The 25,915-nt window shown below is 41.5% G+C and overlaps 1 protein-coding gene across 6 annotated transcripts in view; it reads left to right on the top strand.

Annotated features, from left to right (window-relative positions):
* LOC117216555 (neo-calmodulin-like) overlaps window positions 1-25,915 on the top strand; it is an 84,195-nt gene that overhangs the window by 24,438 nt on the left and 33,842 nt on the right. Inside the window, exon 1 of one of the 6 annotated variants that reach the window (XM_033463330.1) lies at window positions 23,079-23,212. The exons of 4 other annotated variants lie outside the window; for them this stretch is intronic. In XM_033463330.1, the coding sequence (XP_033319221.1) occupies window positions 23,126-23,212 (87 nt within the window). In that variant the 5' untranslated portion in view covers window positions 23,079-23,125. Of the gene's footprint in view, window positions 1-23,078; window positions 23,213-25,915 lie in introns of those variants that run through there. One more of the 6 variants, XM_033463328.1, reaches the window with a different exon arrangement.

The raw sequence follows: 25,915 nt of genomic DNA, 5'->3' as shown, positions 1-25,915 counted from the left end.
CTAAACCATTCTCTTTTGTAGGTAAGTGAGCCGCTCGCTCGATGAAGCAGTAATCCGATCGGTAAGTTAGTTTTTCTTGGAAACTTTACGAGTTCACGCGAAAGCTCGATGCGCTTGTAGTCGGTACAACAGAGCTGTCGGAAAGCTCCGTCCAATGGTATACCGACAGCGTCGGTACTTTGCTCGATCTACACTACTTGCGCCGTATTTATCGTCCGAACTCCTTACTAGTTTCCTGCCATGATCGTTGACGATATGTTTAGTAATTTCATGCGACCTCAAGAAGGCTGTTCCCATGCACCGATGCTTAATAATCGCTAATAATAGCAGGAAGACTTAATCAAAATATACAATCTTATCCATAGAAAACAAATACCGACCATTCAGAGGTTTTAATTAGGCGATTTGAACACGCTTCGTTTATTTAAACAAAACCAGTTAGTGCTCGATTAAATAAACTTCTGTCGACTAAATTCATTTGCCTGAACTACAATTATATAAGCGAAAAATTGTGAATAGTAAGAGGAATCGGTATGATTTTATTATATGAACTACTTGTCCTGCGATAGGTCCACGATGTTCAGTAGACGGCAAGTCCATTTTTATCCTTTTCGACGATTGAATTAAATATATCCCTTGCACTCCTTAGTAGCAAATCGCAGAGGGCGTAAGAAACACTCTGATTTTTTTCAAGCTCGATATTCCAGAACGTAAGACGCGAGATTCTATGACAGGTTTATCGTGTATTTAGTTAACGAGCTTAAGTATGTAGAATTGAACATATATAGATTGAAACGAAATGTATGCAAATTTCACAAAATGAAAAAGAGATAAATTTCCTATCGATACATAGAGAACGTAAATGATCGTATTTCTCTGTACTTGCTTCGTGTTCGCTCACGTTCCCGGAAAATCACCATGGATAATTTAGCGATTTCAACGAACTTGACTATCGACAGGCATGTTATACAAATAACTGTTGTCGACACGAGTCACAGATATTTTATTACATATCGATTTGAAAAAGTCGATACAGGTCCGCTCTGTTTAACCTGTATTCCTTTTACCTAACATTTATGCGTCGATGCGACAGTCGATGGAATTCGAGAAAACGTAAATAATACGATTAATGTTATATTCTCAAAAGAATGCAATCAAATACAGTCGTGAATAAAAATACATGGACAGGTAGTAGAAATAGATATCGATAAAGTTCTCTTGAATACAGCTTCCATACATAAAACTAAATATCAATTCCAATTATTTATTAAATAACCTATGCACTATAAGGATGTGTAATATTTAGAAGCTAACCATATGTATGAAAGTATAGTACTACTAGTTCGATTAAATTTCATTGATACCTACTTCCAGTATCTGCCCACTTGTTTTTGTCCCAAGTGTATATATTAGGCTGTTCCAAAAGTTTCTTTCGCTTTATAAGGAAATAATAGATGCACAACATTTTCTCTTTTATATTATTCTACTGAATTATGTATGATCCGTTTTGTCCAAACCAATAGAACGTTCATTGATAGAACATTACGATATGATCCATTTTGTTCTATTGAATTGGACAAAACGGATCGTACGAATATACCAAGCCAAGTAGTAACCATGCGGTCGTCTGACCATCGCGGGCTAATACTACTGTCACCGTGTCGCTCGACATAAAATATTCATTTCTGCGTAGAGGAAAAAGCGTTTCCGTGCCAAGGTCGCGTGCCAGGTCAGTTCAACGATGGTCTCGCGCTTCTTCATGTGATTCAACAGATATACACGCGCGCGATCGTCGCGATTCGCATGATCGGGCGGGCAGACGCGAGAAAAAGTGAGCAACCGCTCGAGCCGAATTGCGTTAGGTCGTTGAGCCAGACGATCGTCTTTTTGCGGGGCTAAAAAAATTTTTTGATAAACGCCACGAAGACTCGCGTGCCTCCTTAGATAAAGTCACGCCGTATAAATCAGCGGGGCCGGTGATCTTTCTCCTAGTTTCTTATCGCGGCTTCAAATCCGAGCGGCTAGTGGAGCGCACCAGAAGCACGGCGCAGCAGAAAGAACATTCCGAGGAGCACACCGAGCTATTATTCCAAGCGCAGCTGGCACCGGTATTATTGGAAAGCTGCGCGTTCAACATGCATAGAATTTCCAGAGGTGTCGTTCGAACGGTCAATTAGAATTCGCGAGGAATCTCTACCGTTTACTCCGCGTTAGAATCGCGATCGAATTGTCGAATTCTCAAAGCGCAAAAGTATTCGAACAGTTGTAGAAACCTTTCGCGAATGTATTGTGCGTGTTGCGCGGAACATTTCGATATTTCGTTAACGTTATAACGAGACCAGACTATTGTCATTGTATTGGTGAAGTCTGAATCGAAACGAGTTTCATCGAGATTACATAAATACATATTTAAACGGTCAATTATTTATTATATTAACAAGATGTCTAAATATATGTTTACAATAAATGTAGCTTTTATATATATTTTTAGGTTCATTCGAATTCCACCAATACAGGCATCACAGACGTATCTCATTACGCTGTTAATAAAGTATCAAAATGTTTTACAATCGTGCATACAATATATGCACAAAAGCTATTCATATACATGTTCAAACATTTTAACGAATCACTGTATTTGTCTGTCTCTGCGATTTTATGTCTGGGATATATTTTGTATATCAATCATAAATTGTACTTTAAACTTCGCTATTTGCTTTTAATATTTTAATTGCCTGTTGAGAAGAAGAGAGATTATTTTAGAAAAGGGGAATTGTATCGTATTTCAATAATCTTACACCGAGCGAGAATTACTAGTGGTTTTGACGTCAGATAATTGAGAGACCGTTTACCTTTGATTCTATTCTCTTGTAATCATTTTGCACTGCACATTGTTACGTGTATAAGCCAAGGGAATATTAATGTATCAATTGCGAGCATAAAAATTGTACGTTCCGTTGCATTCATCTTATCCGAGGATTAGATAAACGAAACTTTTTTTCCCAAAGACACAGCTGCATTCGGTTTAACCACACTCTTATTGAATTTATGATGAAGTTGTACGGGCTCTACCGCGTACCATATGAGTACGTGGCCGAGAATTTTATTTTCCACAATAACGAGGTAGTTTAAAGCGACCACTTTTCAATTCGTGAAAGAGTTTATGATCCACTGGTATCCCCAATTTTAATATTTTTCGCTTTCTACTGTAATCTCTCGGAAACCGTAAAAGTATCCCTAGCCATTGTTTCTACGTAAACGCCTCGCGAATGGAATAGGAAAGTTAATAGTTAATTTCACCGACATCTTTGTTGTTTCGCTGCTTTGAAATTTATTCTCGTAGCTAAACAGGCGTTTTAATTCCAATGTGATTCTCGGATTAGATTCATGAGAGAAGTTGTCAGCGGAAGTTGACCCGCTGGAACAGCGCCTACGCGTTGTGAAAATATAATGGGCGTATCATCGATGGGTTAATTCGTAAACGACGCTTTAATTACAAACCTCGTTTACGTAAATAGAATCAGTCGTCTTCGAGAAGACAAAGGATAGATAATTCGATTGTATGAATTACGCTGGTTTGATCTTTGATCGGATTTGACTTGTCTCTCTAACTATTACTATCAACATCGCAATATTCTCGTCAAGGGAATATTCGTATTACTCGAGGCAGATTTCGACACAGATCTTTAGTCGTTTTAATGTTTGATGCTGAGGGGCGAAAAGGTATTTATTTCGCTGCTGCCTTCTCCGGTGTTTCCCGCCGCGCTGATGATAAAAGCATGCAAATTCGCTCGGATTCACGAAGCACGAGCAAGCGCTTTGGTCAGATTATCCCCGAGAACGTGATGCTCTCTGAGCTATCTGCTTTACTTTCCTTTAATCAAGGTCAGGAGATGAGCAGGTCGAAGGAAAATGAAGAAACTTCCCTCACCTCTTTATCCCACCCTCTCCATTCAATTTCGCAAACACGTGGAAAATGACACCTTACAACGTCCCTTTTCACAAGGATTAAACGACTTCTATTGATGTCAGCAAGGCAACCTCGTTGCGAATGGATTCCAAACTCGAATACAAATTCGCCAGTGTTGCTGGTGAAGTTCTCCGAGTTGCGACAGCTCGCTGTATCGTCGCGAAACGTCGACTTTATTCGACGATATAGCGAGCCAACCATATTTATCAATATTTTCTACCATGAGGATCATTATTATACGAATTATTATATAATACGAATATTATACGATATTATTATACGAACCAAGAGTTATGTTCGGATGAAACTTTTCGTTCTAGAGCTTTGTCATTTCTTTGCAAAGTCTCTGTCGATACGTGGAAAATATTGTACGGCATCGCTCATAAGTATCCGGACACTTTGATCGATTTGTAATCAAAATATGCGAATTTGATCAAAGCATACGATTAATGACGAATTATTTCTTTTTTATGGTATCACCAGATTATAAATTAAAATTATCTATTAGTAATCGTAACGATATTATACGATATTTTACTATTTACTATGGAGAACGTTCATTGGTAAGCTTCCCACCAAAATATCTCGAAAACAATCCCTTTTGGGAAAAGATATTAAATACCACTATGATCAGTGTTCGAATAGTGAGCCATTGTAGTTACATGTACGAACAATGAAGCGTCTGAAAGCTTGCACGATGCAAAGATGATTAAAATCGTGCGCGCTAAACAACATGCGAAAGGAACGCGTCAGAAATTCCGATACATCGACTGACGTTTAACTGAATTCTACTTGTTTCGCCATAGTATTGTGGAGAAAAGGAAATCGAGAGATATTTCATTCGACGTCGGGGAATAATGGCATTGGAGAGGTTCGTGGCTCTTCGAGACCGTTTGTGTAACGTACGTCAGGCAAACGCGCCGGTGGCACCTGTCAATAGTTTCCAAAGGAAGTTTTACAAAAGTTTCAGCAGCACGAAAGGACAGTTCGTAGCCGCTAACACGCCAGTCCTTTGACAGCCGATACTCTTCTGTATATTTTTTTTCCTCTCCACAGAGACTTTATCCTTTAAACGAAAATCTCTCAATCACGAGGGAAAACGTGTTTACCATTGAACTCGTTTTAACTTCGCGATAATCCCAATTAGTTCCACGATCTAACGTCGACAAATTGGTCGATGGAAAAACTTACCAGGCGAAAAAGAGTGGTTTAAATGGAACAAGCGTTTCGTAACGTGGCGAGCCGTCGTTAAGCACGCAGCTAGCCTCCCTTCTCAGATTCTCCAGAATTTTAAGATGCCGTAATTCTTGGAACGTCGGATCCTTAGTCATACACAATCCCTCGCTTACGTGGAAGATTTAGCCCCGAGGTCTGCCCGGGTTGTTGATTTGTAACAGTAATTAAAGTTGGCAGGGGCTCGAGGAGAAATTATAAAGCTACAAAGATCACGAGCCGCGTTGCTTTTACGAATTCTTACCTTGCGGCGTAAAATTTTACGGATCCCCCTCTTCCCACCTGGCTTTCAACCTTTTAATTGCTTCCAATAGATCGATACAGGGTGTCTCCGAATTTGCAGTATAAGCGAAATTTTTCGGCGTTACACCTCCTTACTAGTCATGTTCTGCCAATATAAAATACCAATTTCGGTCAAAAACCTCGGTTCGTTCTCGAGAAATTCGCTGTTCAAAATTTCTCGAAAGTATGTCGTATTCAGATATTCGTAGACGTATTTTTTGGAGAACCTTCGCGTGCCATCTTCTTATCTATCATATCCTCGTTTAAAATCACAGCAAGGTTGAAATACGTATATAAATTGGAGACTACGACAGGAGATTAGATCTGCCATAAACGCGTACATAAATGGGATTTAGTTTCACATAGAAGCACTGTTTAATAATTTCTGGTTTAGCATCGTGTATTACGCATTTTGTGTTTATTATCTGGCTTTCATCGTTGCGAAACAGAATTTGTTCATCAATAAACGATGTAACGACCATCAATCGATATTACAGAATCACGAAATGGGACATAAGCTAAAGATACTTACGAAACAGTTTGTGTAATAGTTGCATGCAACTGTTTCATGACTCACGTGTTCGTCGAAGACGAACGTCACTCGCAGCCGCTGTCAGCGCCATATTTTTCGAAAATGAGAATTTCCAAGCGGAAACTATTCGACTAGAGCGAGAGCACAGTGAAGTACATGGCTCTCCGATCCCATGAAGCGAAATCACCGGGCAAAATTACAACGCTAGTGTACGACTACGCCGCTTCGATCGATCGATCGATCCCTAGCTGTGCAATAAAGACAAACCGCTGCGTATTTTTACGTTCGATAGATCTTCCAGGATTGGCTCGTAAGAAATCCAACGTAGCGAGCCCTGGAATTGAATGGAATCTCGTGGAATTTCGAACGTTCCGCTACAACGCAACGTGACAACGTTTTCTCCAACGTCGTGCACGTTTTTCTACTAAATTTGTCACCGATAATTTGCCTCTCAGCGTGTCGTTCGAAGCTATTTCAGGAAGAAATAGAAGTGCTTCGTCAATGGATCCCAGCATTGGTTCAATGAAACTCTATAAGAGCCTGAATTCGGTAACGTAGATTACGAGGACGATGTTTAGTCAGAGAATCTTCGCTTGACACGATAACCGTGGACAGGCTAAATGCCCTTCAAACCATACGAAGATAAATCTTGACAGAGATAACGATTATGTACCTTGACACGAGATAACGTGTAGTTTGGACACGAGTTGAAAACACGAGGATAAGTGGGAAGCTAAGGGAGAGACATTCACCCTGAGGATGGCGTACGTAAACGTAGAAGATACACGTTAGAGCACATTGGTCGTTGGTTCCGTAGACCAACACGGATGATGCTCTCGGGGGTCGGGACAAGCTCCGGAGAAGCTCTGATCGTGGCGGTCGTGCGGGGCTTCGAGCTTGCGCACTGTCTTCGAAATCGCAGAGTCGGTGCGCGAGGGGCGCGTGGCGGCACCGGGGGTGTCAGTCACGGCCCATCTGCCTACCATCGAGCACGTAAGTCCGCAAGCGGTTACTTTTTTCCCCCCTCTGTCAAACTGCATCCTTTGTATCCCTATTCTCAACCTATTTCTTATCTACTTTATTTCCTTTCATCTTTCAGTCACCCCCTTTTCAACGACTCGATCTTTTCTCCGTGATCTTCTGTCATCTCGACCCCTGTTACAACGTCCGATTCACCAACTTCGAATTATCTCCATCACGACCTTGAAGCTCGTTCAGTTAGCTTTTTCGAGGCAACGGCCAACGAACAGAAAGGCGAGAATGGAATTTCCCGGAAGTGTGTAAAAAAAGGACGCACTAGCCACGGCGAACGATCCATCCGCCGGCAGTTTCTCAGTGATTATGTCAAAAATGGCGGGTACCGTTGGCCGATTCCGTGACAATCACCAGCTTCTGAAAGTCTCCAGGGAGGTAGACTCGGTCGGGAACAAGTGCTCGCGGTTTCTTTTGTGCCGTTTAAGTGGCCGCCTTAAGCGCGGACCGTTTTTTTTTTTTGTCGAAACGAATCGACGTCCCGTCGAGCGAGTGAGACGGTTTTCGGAAGTAAGGTGCCCTCTCTCTTCTCGTTCCGCAGGAAATGGATTTCCTCCATCGAATGTCTTTTTCTTCGCTAAAATCCTCGATAAAAAGGTTGTTTCAATCGTTTATTGGAAACTTTTTTCCACGCACCGTGTGCTTCTTTTCGTAGCGTGATTGCCCACTCGTACGAATCGTTGACTCGTACTACTTGCTCCTCCGACCTGTCATTTTTCTCGGTCCTTTTCAACGAATTTTTGGTGAAATTTTAGAAACGTACTTTTCATCGAAGTTCCATTGAGCAGTTTCCGATGATCGTTGACGATCGTTTAGTTGACCGAAAATTGAATCTCTTATCGCGCTACTTCTAAATGGTTCCCATTCTTTCGTAACGTTCCTCAATGAATTGTTCTTCCAAGAGGTGGAATCGCGTGAATCTTTGAAAAAAAGGTGGCTTCAAAATTTCACGCTCGTCGACGATTTCCCCTGTGTCAACGTAACACGTGATATACGCGTGACACGTTCAATTTTCCGCAGCGAATTTCTCATAAAAAATTAGCTCTTCTGCCGGCAACAATCCTGCAAATAACTACGCCTTATTCATAGAGCTATTAATAATTCGGTTAATAACGAAAACGCTGTTTTAAAGGTGTGCGATGTTTCATTAGACGATTGTTTTCGTTTTCGTGTCGTATACGCATTCGATTAATTTTTCAAAGTGAAACGCGATGACAAACGCTTTTCTCGCCGCTGTCCGTTGGCCAATTGAATTAGACGTATGCATGATGTCTCACGCAAGGTCAACTTGTTTCTTTCACGAGATTAAATAACATGATTAAATATGACCACGTGCATTGCAATCAGAGACAAAGACGAGCTTCCTGTACGCCTCCCAATACGTAGACTGTCGATCGAAGAAAGGCTTAACCTGTTAACCGGCTCGTTTCTTAACCAGAAACGTTCCTAATATTAAATCGAAACGTATTAATTTCAATTAAATTGATTTTAATTTCCGCACATGAAAATATAATATGATCTATCTTTGGCAAATATTAGATTGATAAATAAAGAAATTAAGAGACTCGTAAGAAAAGCAAGCCTTGTCAATTATTTGTCATTTTTAGGTAATAACGCATTCCAGTAGTGAAAACCTAAAACTCGCTAGGCGTAGTATTGTTACGAGCTCTTCGATCACTGTGTCTGAAAAACCGGCAATCTGAATAACGAGTTTGCCCGGTTAACAGGTAAAATTCTTTTACAGCAAACTTCGCTTTGTTACCGGGATTTGCATTTCATTGGTTTCCTAAAATAAATGAAAAGTACGAAACGAAGCAGTCCTTGCTACTTTCCTTTAATGTAGAAACGATTTCATCCACATGATAAAAAAAATATCGGAATCGGACGGTAGAAACAGCTGTTAGTGCTTTTATTATAGTTTCCGCTTAACGTAGAAACGATTTTAACCACTGTAGAAAAGATCAAAGTTAGACAGATTCGCTTCTATCCTACTCCCGAAATCCACGTTCCCTACGTTTCTTTCGAACCTTACGGTACTTTATATAAATCGATACGATCGATCGTCGAGGTTAACGTTGCCGTAAAGTCCAGTCCAATGACTGGACCATTTCTGTACCGGTGTTTCCGATCGAAAGGTACATTTCGAAAGCCTGAGAAACGGAATACCTAGCAGGATCACTCGATAACGAGGGATCTCGTGCTGCCTGTCTCGTTTCGCGGAATAATAGTGGCCGACTATTATTCAGTCGTCTGGCCCGGGCGCTTAAACATTCCACACGTTCACCATTTTACGTTGCACAGGCGATCGACTCGGCGCGTTCAATCACAGTAGTGGATTCGAACGAGCGCCAGAGCTCGCTCTTTGTTAATGCTGATTTGTTGCCAGTGCTGTATCAAAGTGTTTCGAAGATCGGCTCTTGAAAAAGCTGAATGAAAAACACGTTCGCGTGCATTTAACGCGGAACGTTATGAATCCGGACGCGCGACAGGTGTAATCAGAGGGATACAGGCATCCCTGCGAACGAACGATAAAACCACGTCCGCGCAAGATTGATAGTGTTCCGATTGAAATTTTCGCCTTGGTATCCGCGACGCTCGTTCACAAGCGAGCGACGGAAGTATGCATTTGCAGAATTGAATTCCGACGTTGGAAACTTTTTGGCTGTTCTATCGCATAATATTCTGTCATTTACGGGCAGCTCGTGGCCGTACGATTTAGTGACCACGAAAGACGGTTTATACAACCGCAGATTTTTCATCGATGATTTTTAATAATAGTATTCTTGTATTATACACAGTTGCAACGGCACGTCGATTTCGTCAAAGTGTGACGAATTAATAATTCACAGTAAAGGTTGAATCTGGAATGTGGCATGTCATGATTAAATTCTCTATAATCCGGATAACTGTTCATATTTCATAAAATATTACTAATTTACGGATAAATCGAATTGATATGATTTCGTTGCTCGTGATCATCGTAATTACCTATAATAGGATATTACGGTGTGATTAAATCGTATTCGTCCCTATCTTTAGATTTCTTAATTTCTGAATTAGAAATGGAATCAGAATTATGATCAGATTAATGTTCTTCAGATTAGATAAAATATTTTTCTAAGTTTTTCGAAATATAGAAAAATGTCAATACAATTAATAATAAACTAAATGGTAGGTTTACGAAATGATACATATAATAGGCAGTAAAATCTATTATTCTTAGGTTTCTAAATCGTTAATTTATGATATCTATGAAAAATATGACTTTCTACTTGTTCGAATGTTTTCGTGAGCTGCTTTAGATAACATGTAATATCGACGAATTACGAAATCACGTAACAAGGTTATGTTAAAACGTGCACGCCGAATAGAACAGTGCAGAGCGAAGAAATATTACATTGTCATTTCGCTCGGCGAATCGATAACCAGGTTATGGAAGCCCGTAAACCTATAAAACGACTTTGGGTGTTAGCTTATCTTATCGCGTCGCGTTCCTTCCGTCATTTTCTTCAAATTTCCACGCACAGAAAAAGATGCTAATCGTCTGACGCATTTTCCATTTCGAGGAACCACACGACGAAAGTGAACCAGTCACTGATCAAACCTGTTGCCCATTCGCTCAAATTACTGCAATTAATATCCGTATTGCGTGTCGAACGTTGTTAAAGCTCGCGCGCCTCCAATAATTTTCCTCAATTTACCAATTATGCCTGTTTCTAAATTGACGCCCTCGAACAGAATACGTTTCTGTAAATAGCAACTACCAGTAGCAACGAAATCGCGAGAGTAATTCCTCGTGTCATGTGCGAAAGATCCACTTTCTAAACGATCACGGCTATTAATTTTGTCACGACGAAAGGGAAACGCACAGTGCCTTCGGAACAACCGCGAAGAAATTGCGGTTGCAGGACTCTAATTATTCGGCAATATGATCGAGCAGATAGATAAGCATCTAGAGAGTAACGTGTCGACGCGAAAAACGTATACGATGGTCATTGATCGCGTTTTGAGGTAATCGACCTTAACGTAAAACATAGGAAATGTAGGTTGACGTATGAACAAATTCTATCTTCTATGTTATCAGCTTATTTTTTCATGTAAAAATACCCCTCTGTCTATTATATAGTTATCGAGATACTTTGTATATCGATTTAGTCGAACTGTAATAGTCGCGTGAGTGGCAAGGGTTGATCTTCTTTTGCCAACGGTTATCATTTTCGAAGGTCTAAGTGATTCACGATAGCAAATTATTTTTAGAAACTTCTGACAGACAGGCTACGTAGTTATTATTTCTCGTCAACACAGGGTTGGTGTAGATCGGTCACAGGGAGAAGAGATTTCAAGGCTTATTGTTCGCCAAGTCGTTGCACCCTCGATAACATTCCTCCATTTTCAACGATGATCTTGGTCGAAGGGAATTATTGACGAGGAGAGAAACGACGAGAAAAGTTTTTAACGTTTAAATCCGTGCAGCCTGTTGGTGTATTTCTAAAAAAAACGTTTGGTTTCTAGGTATTTAAGCCACGAAACGAGCCTAATAAGATCGCAGGGACTTAAGCGACTCATGCTTCGTTCAATTACACGCGAGCGTTGTTCACGCGAGACCATGAAACATAGTCGTGAAACGAAACTCTGACAAATGATATTTGCGTAAAGCTGTTACGTCGACGGCTCGCAAATTCTCGCAGAAATATTCCGCTTGCTTGACAAATGTCGTTGATATTTCAGTCAACTGTCTGAAAGACGGTCTCACGCGACATCAAGCCATATAACTTGAAAATCTGAAGAACTCTCGCTCTCGAAGAAGGAACTTATGGCTCGATATAGTGGCTACGATAAACGGAAGAAGAATTTTCTCATTTTTTCACGATTACGTTAAAGATAAAGTAATATTGTTTGCATGATACGCAAGATTGATTACTCTATGCAAGGACCACGATTAGATTAATTCAAACAATCCGATCTTATCCTAAGTTATAGTATCTTGATGACTTTCGTGTTAATCGTAACGTTCTAAAATTAAAGTAATCTCGTTTAATATATCGGAAAGCAGGGAGCTAATAATATCCCTCCTCCTTCTAAGGATCCTAAGCATCCTTCTAAGATTTCATGGCGTCTTGATAAACCAACGAACGAAACGCGATGTTCTTTATAAGAGGTTCTCGAGATCACGTTCGGAGAAAATAGAAGTGGCGCGAGTGACGAATACGTCGATATTCCCGAGAGCTTGGTATGCGATTTGAAAGGATTTTTTTCGTTATTCCCGGAGGAGAGCGCGAAGGTTGTCAGGTGGCGATAAACGAGCGACCGACCTCGGTGAAATTTCAAGCGATCTTGCTTTTGGGCGGATATCGCTCGCCGAAAGAGACCGACTCGCGTGAAATAGGCTCGGTTTATTCAGATAATCAACGACAATCGTGTTTCCTCGCGATGTATCTCCTTGTCGTTTACCCCTTCGTTTCCTGCCCGGTTTTCCGTTCGTTGTCTGCACCGTCTTCGCCGGTCGGACCCCTGACCGCTTGTCCCGCGTCTCTTCCGTATTTCGTGGCGCACGAAAACTCTCTCGACCATTCAGTCACGCGACCAACAACTCGGATTTTTCATCTAATCGAAACCCATACGATCGCTACGATTGCGCCGAGGACAATTCAAAAAGCTAGGGTCGTTTTCACGTAAAATATAAAACATTAGTCAAGTTATATCGACGTAAAAACTAAACTGATATTATTCGTTTCTACTATTTTCTAAAGACACATAGTTTCGAATCTATCGGGTTGTTCCATTCGTCGATCATTTCACGTTGAAATACTTCTGTTCAACCGCCGAAAGACACGAAGATCCGAAAATTAACGCATTCTCCCAGGATGTTTCCGAATGATTAGACTGTCTCGTCAAGCTTTCCAGTTCTTTACTTAGTAAATGGGTGAACGCTTTTCCAGAGCTGCTGTTTCCGTGTTGCGACCCTTTCCATTACGTTCCAGTCGATTACAGAGTCTCTTTCCGTAACAGAGATAGCCATACAGTTGCACTTGGCCATCGTTCAACTGCCTCTCCTCTTCGACGAGCAATTTCTCCCAGAAGCATTACGCCGTTGCTCTGCTAGAGATGCGCCTATCGTTAATTGGCGCAATTATTTCGATTATTTTCTCAACGAGCAAACCCTCCAACCTACCATTCGTACTTTTCGTCATTAGCTTCCACCGCGACAGACATTACAAAATTACTTGGCCGACAATCCCAGCCTTACCTTCAGGCTGACGATCGAACGGATCCCTTCTCATTATCGTGATTACTCTCGAATGCCCATTCAATCCGTAATCTGTTGCTCGCTGGCACTTAAACCGTCGAACGATTTTCCCGAGGAATTTCCCTCGCGGACCAGGCCTTTGACGAACGAAAGCAGAACGAAGGCAGAACGATGGCGGAACAAAGGCGTGCGAAAACACGCGTCCGCTCGAGCGTGCACAGATAAATAGTGAATGACAGAAACGTTTTGCGGGGTGCCCTGCCCTTCCGCAGTTCGATATCGTAAGTAGGACGTGAACCTGGACGGTAGCGTGCGCACGCGTACGCACGTGCACGATTTCGGCACGTAAACCCGGCTGGGTAAATATTCCGGAGCGGGCGACCGTTCGCGAGATTCCTCCTGGCCGACACCGGCCTGACACGTCGAAGACGTTGCCCCAAATTCGAGCCGTCACTCTTTCGTCCTGGATATGCCAACCTTCCAAGAGAGGAACCTTGTCCTGATCTACGTGAAAGTCTAGAAGTATTTAGTCATCAGGGATCTCTTACACAACTGACTTCTTGCTGAAGTTTTGGAAGATACGCGTGAATAATTATTAGCACTATTAATGGATCATTATATGGGATTAGTAGAAGGTTGATAATAATCGAAGAAATGAAATTTTAGAAGTCAATTTTACAAATTATCTATTATTCGATTATCCTAGTTGGCGTAGAATCGTAAAATTATGGAAGAGAATTGTATAATTATTATATCAATAAATAATTATATTTTGTAGCTTGTTAGTTCATTAATAATATATTAGTAAATTATCAAGTTACACACAATACTGTAAATTAACAAATTACGAGTTGTACGTTATAGAATTACCTTTCACAATTTTACAGATGGAATTTATCAATTGCTACGAATTTGTAAAATTTATATATATATATATATATAATTACATTTAAATCATTACTGTATTTGGTACGTAGTAAAAAAGGGTTTATTAGCAGTGATGATTTCATCGTAGAAATATATGCGTGCTTCTTTCAACTGTATTTTATATATTCCCAATAATTTGGAAGTGTCGAAATACTCATAGACGATAGCGTAGCTGGATTAAAGTCGAGAGGCTATTAGGCTACATAAGGCGCCTGAAAGAGGGCAAACAATCGAGGCCCACGCTTTGTCTAAATATCACCGAATACTCAAATCGTGCTAATGTAGGAGAACCTTTACCTCTTTGTATCTAAATTTTCGGCTATGTTAGCGCTTTTGTTCTTAGGTTATTTGATTAAAATTTCAAAGGATCATCAAGTACCACTTTGCAATTCAGCTGGTTAATTGCCTCCTCTGCGAAACGCAGGACTACGTGCAGGCGTTTGGAGAAGTTAAACGTAACTTTGATAGTTGAACGTAGCTTTTGATAGCTTAGCAATCTCCGATACATCGCGAAACGTGTCATTCTTCCATTGCACGAGAAGATACAAATAGCAAGAAATTTGATCTCAGCAAGCTTATACGTGGCAACAGGTATGCACTGTCTTCGAGCGTGTTACTTTTAATACACTCGCGAGCAAATTGTTTCTTCATGTTCGATCGCAATCTTCGAGACATATACAATTTTCCTTGACGTGACGTCAAGGGTTCTGGCTCTGGTGTTTTTTTACTCGTGGAACAAGCGCTGTTCATCCCCTTCAAGGTGAACGAGGATTTCATTTACATCGTACATTGATACGTAGCGCGGAAATTCTGCGTCTGTGGCCTGGCGTCGAGTCTGGCGACGATCCAGTGTCGTAAGCATCGTTACGTTTCTTCAGTCTGTTCCACGCTGACGATTCCCATAAATCAACTGTCTCATACCACAAATATATATATATATATATTATACAAGCCTTGAACAATGATGAAACAACGATTGCGACTCTGGTTGAATCTTGGCCGAAATAACGGAGCGTCATACAACTTCGGAAGTAACGTTTAAAAGATACAACGAGTGATGTTTTTCGCGTTCATCCCGATGGGAAATAATCGGGGTATCGTAAATCACGGCGGTCGAGCTATGGAAATGCAAAACGATATCGCACAGTGGTGTATCGATTACGCAACGGAAAGCAGTCTTTGCCGTTTCGGAGCCGTTAATCCTCCATCCTCGGCGTAATATTCGCAGCGATTCGAAACGGCTGCTATTTTCACAGTCACGGCAGCCTGTGTGAAAAGTTCTCCCCGGAAAAAGGGATTTAGCGTGCGCGCACCACGCTGTTGGTTGCGAAGTGCCGGGGGCGGCTTACAAAAAATGCGAGCCCAGACGCGAAAAAGCAGCGAAATTCTTGCCTCCGCCATTCAGACCGGGATTACCAGATTTTTTTTTTTTTATTAGAAGGACGATCCCTTTTATGGGTAGCCGGTTGGTACAGCTTTTACCGGATGTTCCCTTGTCGGATCTGGTCTAGTGAAAAACATGACGTCAGATGAGAATCCGACGTGTTAATTCCGCTTGATTTTGGTTTAACACCCGCATAATTGAGACGTTAATCGAACCAGAAAATAGACTGATGCCTATATAGGGTGTTTTAAAAATTTGGGATCGAACCTCAGGAAGATATACCTAGTATCGATCGAAATAAATAAAAACGTTTCAATAAACGTTCAAGCATGATTAGCTTCGGAATTGCGAAACGTTTTCATCGATACGGTATTAACTAGCTCCGTTTACAGTACTTTATATTCGTTTCAACATACGTTCCGCCGCGTTTCCTCGCAGAACCATTATTTAAATAATGTAAAAGTGACAAATAACTGGCGAATAACTCAATACATGCACACGAACGCTACAACCCCAAAGTGATAAACTATATATTCTTCTATCGTTGTTATTAAGCGATATCAAAGTACGATTACATAATTAATTATTACATAATTAATCTAACGGCGAAAAGTTGTAATATGTCGTTGCAAGCTCACAGTTGAAAACGTCTTGCAACTTTAAAACTCGTTAACATTCGTACCCGTGTTAATTAAGATCCCTTTGCTTGTTTCGATGTGTGCTACATATTCTTCTCGAGGTTTGAGCCCAACTTTCTCAAACATCTCGTAGATATTCTCGTAAGATGTTATTTCGCGGAAGATACGATGGATCAAGGAATAACGATTGAACAAAGGGACGAAGAGCGTGAAGACGAAACGTGGAAGGTGGCAGATTGAAGAGGCTGCAGGATAAAGGACGGAGGATGCAGAACGGAGGATGGAAAACAGAGGTCGGAGGACGTAGAGGGTGGAGGTGGGCGCAGCATGGGAGTGATCAATACTACCTCCACACCAACTTCCCACGGGAGTAACAAAGATGGACCGGGACGCACGAAAGATAGGATTTCGGGAAAGGATTCTCTCCAGTGACCGTTTTCCGCGTAAGTCGATTCCGAACTGCGAAAGCTTAATGAAAGCGCTACAGATTGATAATTCGAGCAATGTTAATGGAAGTTTCGCCATCCTTGGCTTCCGATAACCAACCCTGCGTTTAGACGCTCTAACGAACTCCAACTACGTGACCCCATCGATGCCCCGAAGCTCTGACAGATAATCTTCACTATGCACGTTATGAAACGCTGAGCGTACCGCAACTTTGTCTATACGATTTATACTGTTTCGTATTTATTAAGATAGCCAATGTCGTTGATCGCGTTTGGCCAATATCAATCCTTTGCATTCGGGATTTTAGCTCTGCAGACAGGATTTTTCCAACGTTATAAATGGCAGTGTTATAAACGTATATTACAAAATTACTAACCACGAAATCTGTATTCGAAGATATTTCCGTTTTCTGAAGAATATTTTCCCATGATTATTTTATTCTACGATTACGATTATAGAAAGAGAACAAACATCAAATTATATATGAAGCAATTCAACCTTGATTTCCTCGATAAGAAATTCATGGGACGTTTTATGCTAGGAAATAATTAATCAATTTTGAATGTGCCCACGGATGAATTTTTCCCGGATATTCGATAAATCCTTCCTTGTAAATCCTGCTTTTAATTAGAAAGTTAATGGGAGGGAATTCTACAACGTTTCTCGTTCCCGGTAAAGAATTAATATCGGTTTATAGTACTGGAAACTCGTACGTGGATGCTTAAGCGGAAGATAGCTGCGCACAGAATACCGAGAATACGGCCTACATCCGCACAATTTCTAGGAAGATGGATTGGATGAAACGTTAAGCCATCTCGTACGGGTGTAGCTCGTCTGCAGCGAAAAATCTATTGCAACGACGAGTCCCGGCGGGAGACGAAGCCAAGGATCGCAGTAACGAGGAATTTTAATCACCGGTACATCACAGCGGAAGGTGAAGACCCGTGTCCTGCAATTTGATTCGCTGGTGGCAGCGGGTCTGGCGGATCGAAGCCAGGGACACGGCGTGGCCATTGGGCTACGCAGAGATCTAGAATGATAAAGCGAGTTAAAAAGGAAGGACAGAGTGGACGTGTATCCAGAACGATGTAGCCGCGATCCGTTCGGTCGTGCGTGACTAGGGGCTGTTAACCTAAACAACGAGCCACGCCACCGATAGCCTAGTGACTCCATTTCTCTGCATACCAGCAACGTGCATACACACTTGCTGTTTCATCGCCAGACATACGGACGCCTGAAAAACAAACTGAAACATCCATCGAACATCGGGTTCGATTCTATTTTTACAACGATAGGTTTATAACTGCTGGTGCAGGTTAATGGGCACGACAATTTGCGATGTAAACGCGACGTAGAAAGGATGGTAACGTCCGCTACCGTTTATCCGATGTCACGCCCTTCCGATCTCGGTCACCATTCACGTTACTCGCAGGATAGACTATCGCGCTCTCCTATTTTATAGATGATCCTCTTACTGGTTAATTTAAAAGCGTTGCAATAGGATGATATCGCGAGAGTCAAAGTACGGTATATTAGAAATTAGAACAAGCACCGTGCTGTGTGCACGTTTCGTGTACTTTCATAAATTTCGTATGTGCAACCTGCGCGTCTCCGTAGTATTAAGCTTTAGATAGAAATTAACAAGGACTCTTTGGAAGAGCTGTTGAAAATTAATTAGTTGATTAATTAATACCAGTATAGAGATCGTTATAGTTGCCTGATGGAATTATCAGCATTGTCTTTGACTTAACTGAAAGGATCATTGTCTGTACTTTCCTTTCGATTTCTTCGCGAATTGTCAGTCTTATTTAACGCGACGCTCGGTCTCGAATGCACGCGAACAACGCGACACTGACAGACGTTAATCCAGTTTCCGCGGCTTCTCGTCCGATTGACATTGCATCAGTAGTCGTTTAATCGAGTTTTAAGCTTCCGCCGGAGGCGAGGCCGGAACGTCAGCCACGACACACAAGCCTGAAACGAGCGGCTCGTGACAGGAGTAGCAACTAATTGTAAATTCAGTCTGTATCGTTCGGACGAGATAACACGGCAATACGTTCTCATTAGAAGCACATTGAGGTATCGCGAAACACGTTGATTTCTCACTGTGTTCGTTTTTACCCCTCAGGACACACTGTCGAAACTTTTCGAATGATAAATCAAAAGCCTCGCGATAGGAGATGCGGGGACGTCGATCACGTTTATCGGCGTTCGCGTAAACAGCATTGAACCGTCTTCTTTTACAAAGAAATATATCGTTGTTTTATTTTGCGTGAAGTAGGCCACACTGTTAGATTAATCTTTCCTCGTGGACGTGTCGTTCGTTCAAAATCGACATAATTTTTCGTTCGTTGAAAACGAGACTCCCATTCGAGATGCGCATAATCTTCGGAATTGCTGGAAGATCCCTGTGCATCGAGAGTTCGTTATCGACGATTCGATTTCGCGGCTGGTCGCTCGCATTTATCGTATCGGTTCCCTCATTTTGGCTGTCGAATTTTTCGTGGACGTCATCGAACGGAATGACCCGGATACGATCTAGTTAGAAGGGGAGCAAAAATCGGCAATGGATCGGAAGGAATTGTTGGCGAGATACGTCCGATACGTTTCCAGGAGACGTAAAAGGATGAAATCCGTTGTTTTGATTTCGAGAGGAAAATGACTCTCGTCCAGGTCGATACACGCATCCGATTAAAATCGTTCGCTTCCCCGAGAACCTGTTAGCCCTGGACAAGCAGAAATTGCAATTTTTCACTGAAACTGATCCTCGAGAAATCTCATTGGAGTTTCAATGGGCTGCTCTTATCGACGTTATTACTCTGTCGTTCGAACTATCGTTACCATCTGCCGTTTCATCGGGGGAAATCGAATCTCTTTCTTCTCCACGATAAACTTCGTCGAAACTAAAAAAAAAAAAAAACGAGAAAACTTGCTGGAAAAAATAACGCGGAAGAAAATGATGGGAATATTCCTGAATGTTCTCTTTTTTTTTTAATCACTGGAAGAACGATTCGTCTGTTTGAAATACAGCCGAAATTTTCTTTTTATAAAAGGTGGAAGCATATTTTTTTTGTGAAACATGTCGTACACGTTGTCGATATTGACGTGTCATACAGGACAGAAATCGGATCAGATACGATTCGCGGAAACACGTTCGCGCGTGTCTGATTTTAGATTACAATGGCCCAATCGATAAAGGATATAATTTATTTAACCGTTACACGTGCACCGAGTAACCGTGACTACGAATTAAACGAACATTGTATACGCGATCTCGACAAAATTCGTTGCAGTTATTTCGCTCGGAATATTCTATAGAAAATTCGATAGGTTCTGTGCAGCTGGGTTTGCACGCGGAATCGATTAAGTAGATTCAGACGTACGTTGCACGGCCACACCTCGAAAGGTAATCTGTAACAGCACACCGTTGGATAGCACTTTTTAACGGGACTTTTTACGTTATTCCTCAGGTACTATATCATCTCGTTATAATCGTAAGAGGTCGTACTTTGAGCTTTCTGCTTTCTTATCTTGACGCCATTCAATTCTATCCTCGTCATTAGCTGATGTATTATCGTACGTACTTTTTAAAACGTTTGTCGCTTCGCGCCAATATCGCATCTCGTTATTTAACGTAACGCGAAACGTTGTTTGAGAAATCTTCTGCAATAAGTGATCATCAAGGAATACGTATATATAATAGATCACGAAAGTACTTGAACGTTTCTAAAAACGTTTTTACGGATACATGGAATTTCATGGAAATTAATTCCAAGTGGAACGATATCGAGCGCCGAATTTTCAAGGTAAAATGATTTACCATCGGTGGGCCCTGTTTTAGGCACGAATAACGCGACCCGTTGCATCGATTTAAACTTGCTCCATTTTCGTGGCATGTTTTGCTCGAGATGTGAATTTATCGTGGAATTTTCATCTCGTTAGAGCAAAACGCAAATTACGCGAACCGGACGATTTAAACGCGATACCTCGGAATCGTGGAACAGGAGTCATGTATCACTCGTAGAATCCCGGAGACGAAGAAGTATTCGCTGTCCATCAGGAAACGGTCGGAAGACACGCGTCACGAGAAGAAATACGAGAGCAATTTTTGGCCTTATCCTGTCGTCGACAAATTTAGGCAAACCTATAATTAAAATACCATGTTTCGTACCTTTACATTCTTGGAACTTATTCAGAGAATTTCTAAATCACTTAATCGGTATTGTCTGTGCTTAAATTTCTTCTCGCCTATATCCGCTATGTTTCTCTTACTTTGGCTATTTAGATATTTCTAGCACTCGTGTTATTTTAATTTTTCCATTGCAGTTGTTCTTATTAATACCAAACTTCGAGCCAGATCTTAAGAAAACTTCTCCAAGTTGTGCATTTAATTTGTATGAAAAGATTTCAATAGGAGTTAGGTTAGAGAATTACGAAAGTTCGAAGAATAATTATAAAAGTATGATTTTTAATTCATCGCGTGCCTCTCGTTAGCCTTACAAATGAATTTAAATGAAAAAACCACTATGTATTCTGATACTTACGAGCAGAAGTGTACGGATTTTTCTAGCGAGTTTTCCTCTGTAAATAACTGGATAAATTATACGCAGTGTAATGCCCCGCCATTATCATGCAAAGGAAAATATTTTATACTCTTACGACGAGTGGGCTTTTGGTATGAGCCGAATTTTTTTTACGGCAAAAGGGTCGAAAGCGCGCGCAAGATTTACGCAAGTGGCTGACGCTACGTTTTTCCACGGAATCTTTATGTTCGTGTAAAACGCGGAAGCATACGGTGTGAAAAGGTTTCGTTCGAGCTCTCCTCGATTTCCTTTTTTTGCCTTTCACGTTCCCCTGCGAAATCTATCGAGGCGTTAGGCGAACGAATTTAATTAGAAAAGTTTCGCGGTTCAGAGCAAACGCAAACACGGCCCATTCTACTTTCGTTTCTCGTCATCTCCAATAGGGCTTGTCGACGCCTCTTCAAAAACTCGCCTTGCTGAAGAGTTGAGCCGTTCTTTTTCGTTATATGGTGGTTCGAGCGTTTTGCCTGCAAAAACGAACAACCGTGCAGGTGAAGAGATCATCGTTTGTACGTGGTCTGATCAAAAAGCTTTCTGAGCTTTGTGTATAAATCGTTTATCACGAACGTTAATTGCAATTACACTGGGCCACTTTCAATGAAACAGCTAGCTGTAATTATTTCGATATTTTATAATCATTTGTTGATTGTATTTAGTCCTTGAGCCATATCGAGGCTAACGTCCACTGGCAACAAATCAGAGAGAAAGTTAAGTCCTTTTTTAAGACATAATTTCCGGTTATTTTAGACGGGCGACCGCGCGAAAATAGCCTGACGAAATGACCGACAAGATGATGGCGGGTGTTTAATTATTCAAACGGGCAGGCTGTGCACCTCGTTACTTGGGTTTGAAAACATCGTTCGAGGATCGATCGAGACACGTAGGCGAGTCGTCCGCAACGAACCTGTTTCTTTTCAGATCCATGGCCATAATTATAGCAACTAATGACAGATCGATCGAGCCATGAGGACGCATCAGTTGCGGCTCGTGTCGCCTGGTATGTAGTCGTTTAGAGGAGAATAATACGCGCAAGAAGAAAAGGAAACAGAAGAAGAAAGAAGTGGAAGATAGAGATAGCGTAACGTTGCGTATATTTATCGAAGAAACGTCGCGTATATTTATCGAAGAAACGTCGTGTACGAAGAATCCACCGGAAATAACGGTGACATCGCGACAGGCAAATGTCCTCGTCGAGCTTCCGCGAGAGCCCGTCGACGAGCTACTCACGAGAAGCGACAGGAAACAGAGACACCGACGGCGACGCCAGGCGTCGCTACACCGCACGGTCAATTTCACGATAAAACTCCAAAGACGAGGAAGCTGAATCTAGTCAATCCGCGATAACCCCTGGCTGTGTTTATCCTCAAAATCGTAAACGATAGTGTTCAGCGATCTTTTCGCCTTCTCGAGACCGGTCGCGTGTGAAACCAGTCGAAGAAAAATCGAAACCGGGCAAGAAGCGAGTAGAATAAGCAAAGGGAAGAATCAACAACAAGGACGCCCGGCCCGAGAAGACGACGTCAATATTAGTTATAGTCTAGTGATATATACGAGGAGAGAAGGGAAGGAGAGTCATGTAGATATCGCGTAGTACAAACGTAGCGAATTTCAATTCACGTATACATATTCATACGTATGTCGTGTCGATTAAATCGTAGTGGTAAATTCTCGTTAATTCAACGATAATCCGTGTGATGAAAAAAAGCAATAAAAATAAAAAGGAAATTTAATTCGTAAGTACGAGGACTGGTGTTCGGCTGTGCATTATCGCGTGTGATCAATCGTTGAGCACGAGTTTCGTGTTCCTTATTCGAAATTGCTAAAGGGACGGAAGAAAGTGCATCGGCAGAATGGCGTTCGCTGCGGCGAGAATGATCCTGAAAGACAAGCGGCGGAAGGCCAGCAAGGAAGACTTCGCGCCAAGAAATAGGAGCAAGGTAATATCCACGTGATCCTATCGTTGCAGTTTATCCTTAATTACGTAATTGAAATACATCTGATCAGAGATAAACGTGTGTTCAGGAACTTTGGACGGTAGTATACATATGTACGTAACAAGCTGATGGCACAAGATCGAATCAAATAATCAGAACCTTTTTGTCCAAAGAATCGCAATCGAATCTTTTGCAGTTTGGAAGAGAATAATCAGCGAAATGTAAAGCTTCGGATTTCGCATGTCATATTTCGCACTCGAGCCACATATCGTCCGCATGAATCTCGTCATTGCGTATTACCTGAATACAATTGACGATAGAAAGTAGCGAGAAAGCAAAGCAAACATTGAAAACACAGGGAAAACGTAGCGAACAGTGCGAAAGAATTGCGAGCATAGGGTGCATACCAACGAAGTCGACCGTGTATCAAATTCGCGACGTTTAGTTGAAATGTTTCTCATTTCTCCGAGCTTTTCGCGTCATTCCTGGTGAAACGATACGCGGTTAGAACAGCAAAGAGAACATTTAGGCGAATGAGATAAAAAAGTAGGCCTCGCGTCGGAGGAAAAATTACAGACGAATTTAAAAAAAAAATCTTATCGAACGTTATCGTCTTTGGCACGTAGATGCGGCCAAATGGCGGTCTCCGTCTAACCGTTCAAAGTTCAGCCGCAACCAATGGGCATTGGATAGAGTCAGAGCCAAGCAGGAGAACGATAAGAAAGTTCATTACGAGGTTGTGTCCTATCGAGGACCGGAAATTAAATCCGCCCTTTGCCGGACGACGAACTTTTCCTAAACCCGTTGTTCAAGTGCTCTTCCCTTCGAATATACTCGACCTTTTTCCGCTTCCTGCTGTCGCCGCTAATTAAGAGCCTATCGACGACTGGCAGCGTTATGCCAATCATTTGTAAGTTTGTCGAAAAATCGGCAGTCGACACGAAACACAAAACGCGATTTCTTCACTGTCCGATCTACAGACAGCTGTGGCTCTTAGTATTCTTAACCCTTGACCGATATCGTTGCAGTAAAGTACTTATTTTTCAAGTGTTTCATTTTCTCGAACTATATCTAAAATGATATATATTTTGATATTAAATAATGTAAATTGTAATTACTTATATGAGCCAAGGATAACAGTTAAGGGTTGAACTTGACGCAGACGAGTGAATTTTCCGTGTTTCAACGGTCCATTGCAATTATATCGTGCGCTGACGATGAAGTACGTTTGTCTATAAAAACCATACAGGAAAGACATGTCGCTAATTTCTTAATTCTCAGTTTGTAGACAACTCGGAAGAGTTTAGATCAAAATGCTACTAGTACGAATACTTTTCGTAGCCACCGTGTATTTATATGTAGGTACACGACTGTCGCGCATCTGTTAACGGGCATCATTTTGTCACTGCGAGCGCATTGCTTATCTTCCAATAACCGTGCGTGCTCGCACAAGAGGAAAGCCGCTCGTCTGCATCAGGCCTTATCGGAGTTTCTCCGCATGACTTTTTGGTGGATTAGCCAGCGTATCCTCTTGAAAACGCTAAGCCCTAAAGCCTTCAACAACGTGTAAACCAGGCTGGCATATCTCGACGGGGTGGCGTCTTCCATTTTATCTCGTTTATGTCTCGTTTACGTTACTAGGTCGTTTTGCTCGCCGTAACTTACTGTCGTTCGTGTTATCGGCTTGTAGAAACTCTATATGCGCGCTATACATACGTATTTTCCCACTGTCGGGATCCCACGCGTCTATTTTCAAAGAAGCAACGCGAACAAATTATCGAGCGGCTCGCATAGAAGCGAACGTAAAATGAGACGTCGTTAATAATTCAATTATTTAACAACGTTGCTGGCGATACATTTATTCGTAGCAGCTCGTGTCGGACACGGCACGTAGCACGCGCCACAAATTATTCCCTAGTTGCGTAATTGTTTTGCAAATTTTCGCTCGGCTCATCCGTGAAAATATTCCGCGTGTCCATCGCTGACTCCCACGGCGAATATCCAATTATCGAACATTTACGGCTGACTGGAATTCTAATGATCTATGGACTTCGGTGGGCTATGATTGTTGAACAACTCCGACCTGTCTCGAAGTTAAACGAGTTTCACGTATGAGCTTCTCGTGAATAATTAAGAATAATTAACACTTTCACGTCCGGTTGCACCAACGTGTTGTCAAATGCAGACCGAATGGTAATGTCCGGTGACACTACGTTGATATCACGCGCAAGTCGCTCGTTACGTAAAGTATACTTGAAATTTTTTACTAAGCGAACATCGGCTACTGATTGAAGTTATCAGTAGATTTACGCGAAAAGCAGAGTGTTAAGAAATCTTTGCAAAGGATACACTGAAAATGTCGTTTACGAGAATAACGAATATAGTGTGCATCAGAGTAACAAAGTAGCCCAAGACATTTTGTTCCAGCACCAAATGAATACTATTAGAAATCGATAGTATCGTGGGTCGGTTTTTTTCACGTTTGCTCACTTTTTAATAAAACTTCAAACGGCACGTGTATATAAAGTTATTCTTTTATTTATTTATTTTCTTAATTAAAATGTATCGACGAAGTTTAATAAAAGACTAATAAAACTCGGCACATGTCAAAATGCTTCTCGACCGTACGATTCGACATGACGTTATTAATCAGCGCATTTCAATTTTCCGATAATTAAGCGAATATTAATTACGTGATGTTCGTAA

This window comes from Bombus bifarius, unplaced genomic scaffold, assembly GCF_011952205.1.
Source record: "Bombus bifarius isolate JDL3187 unplaced genomic scaffold, Bbif_JDL3187 scf7180000010271, whole genome shotgun sequence".
Taxonomy (NCBI): Eukaryota; Metazoa; Arthropoda; class Insecta; order Hymenoptera; family Apidae; genus Bombus; species Bombus bifarius.
The sequence above is the reverse complement of the archived record's forward strand: the minus strand, read 5'-3'. Positions and strand labels throughout refer to the sequence as shown.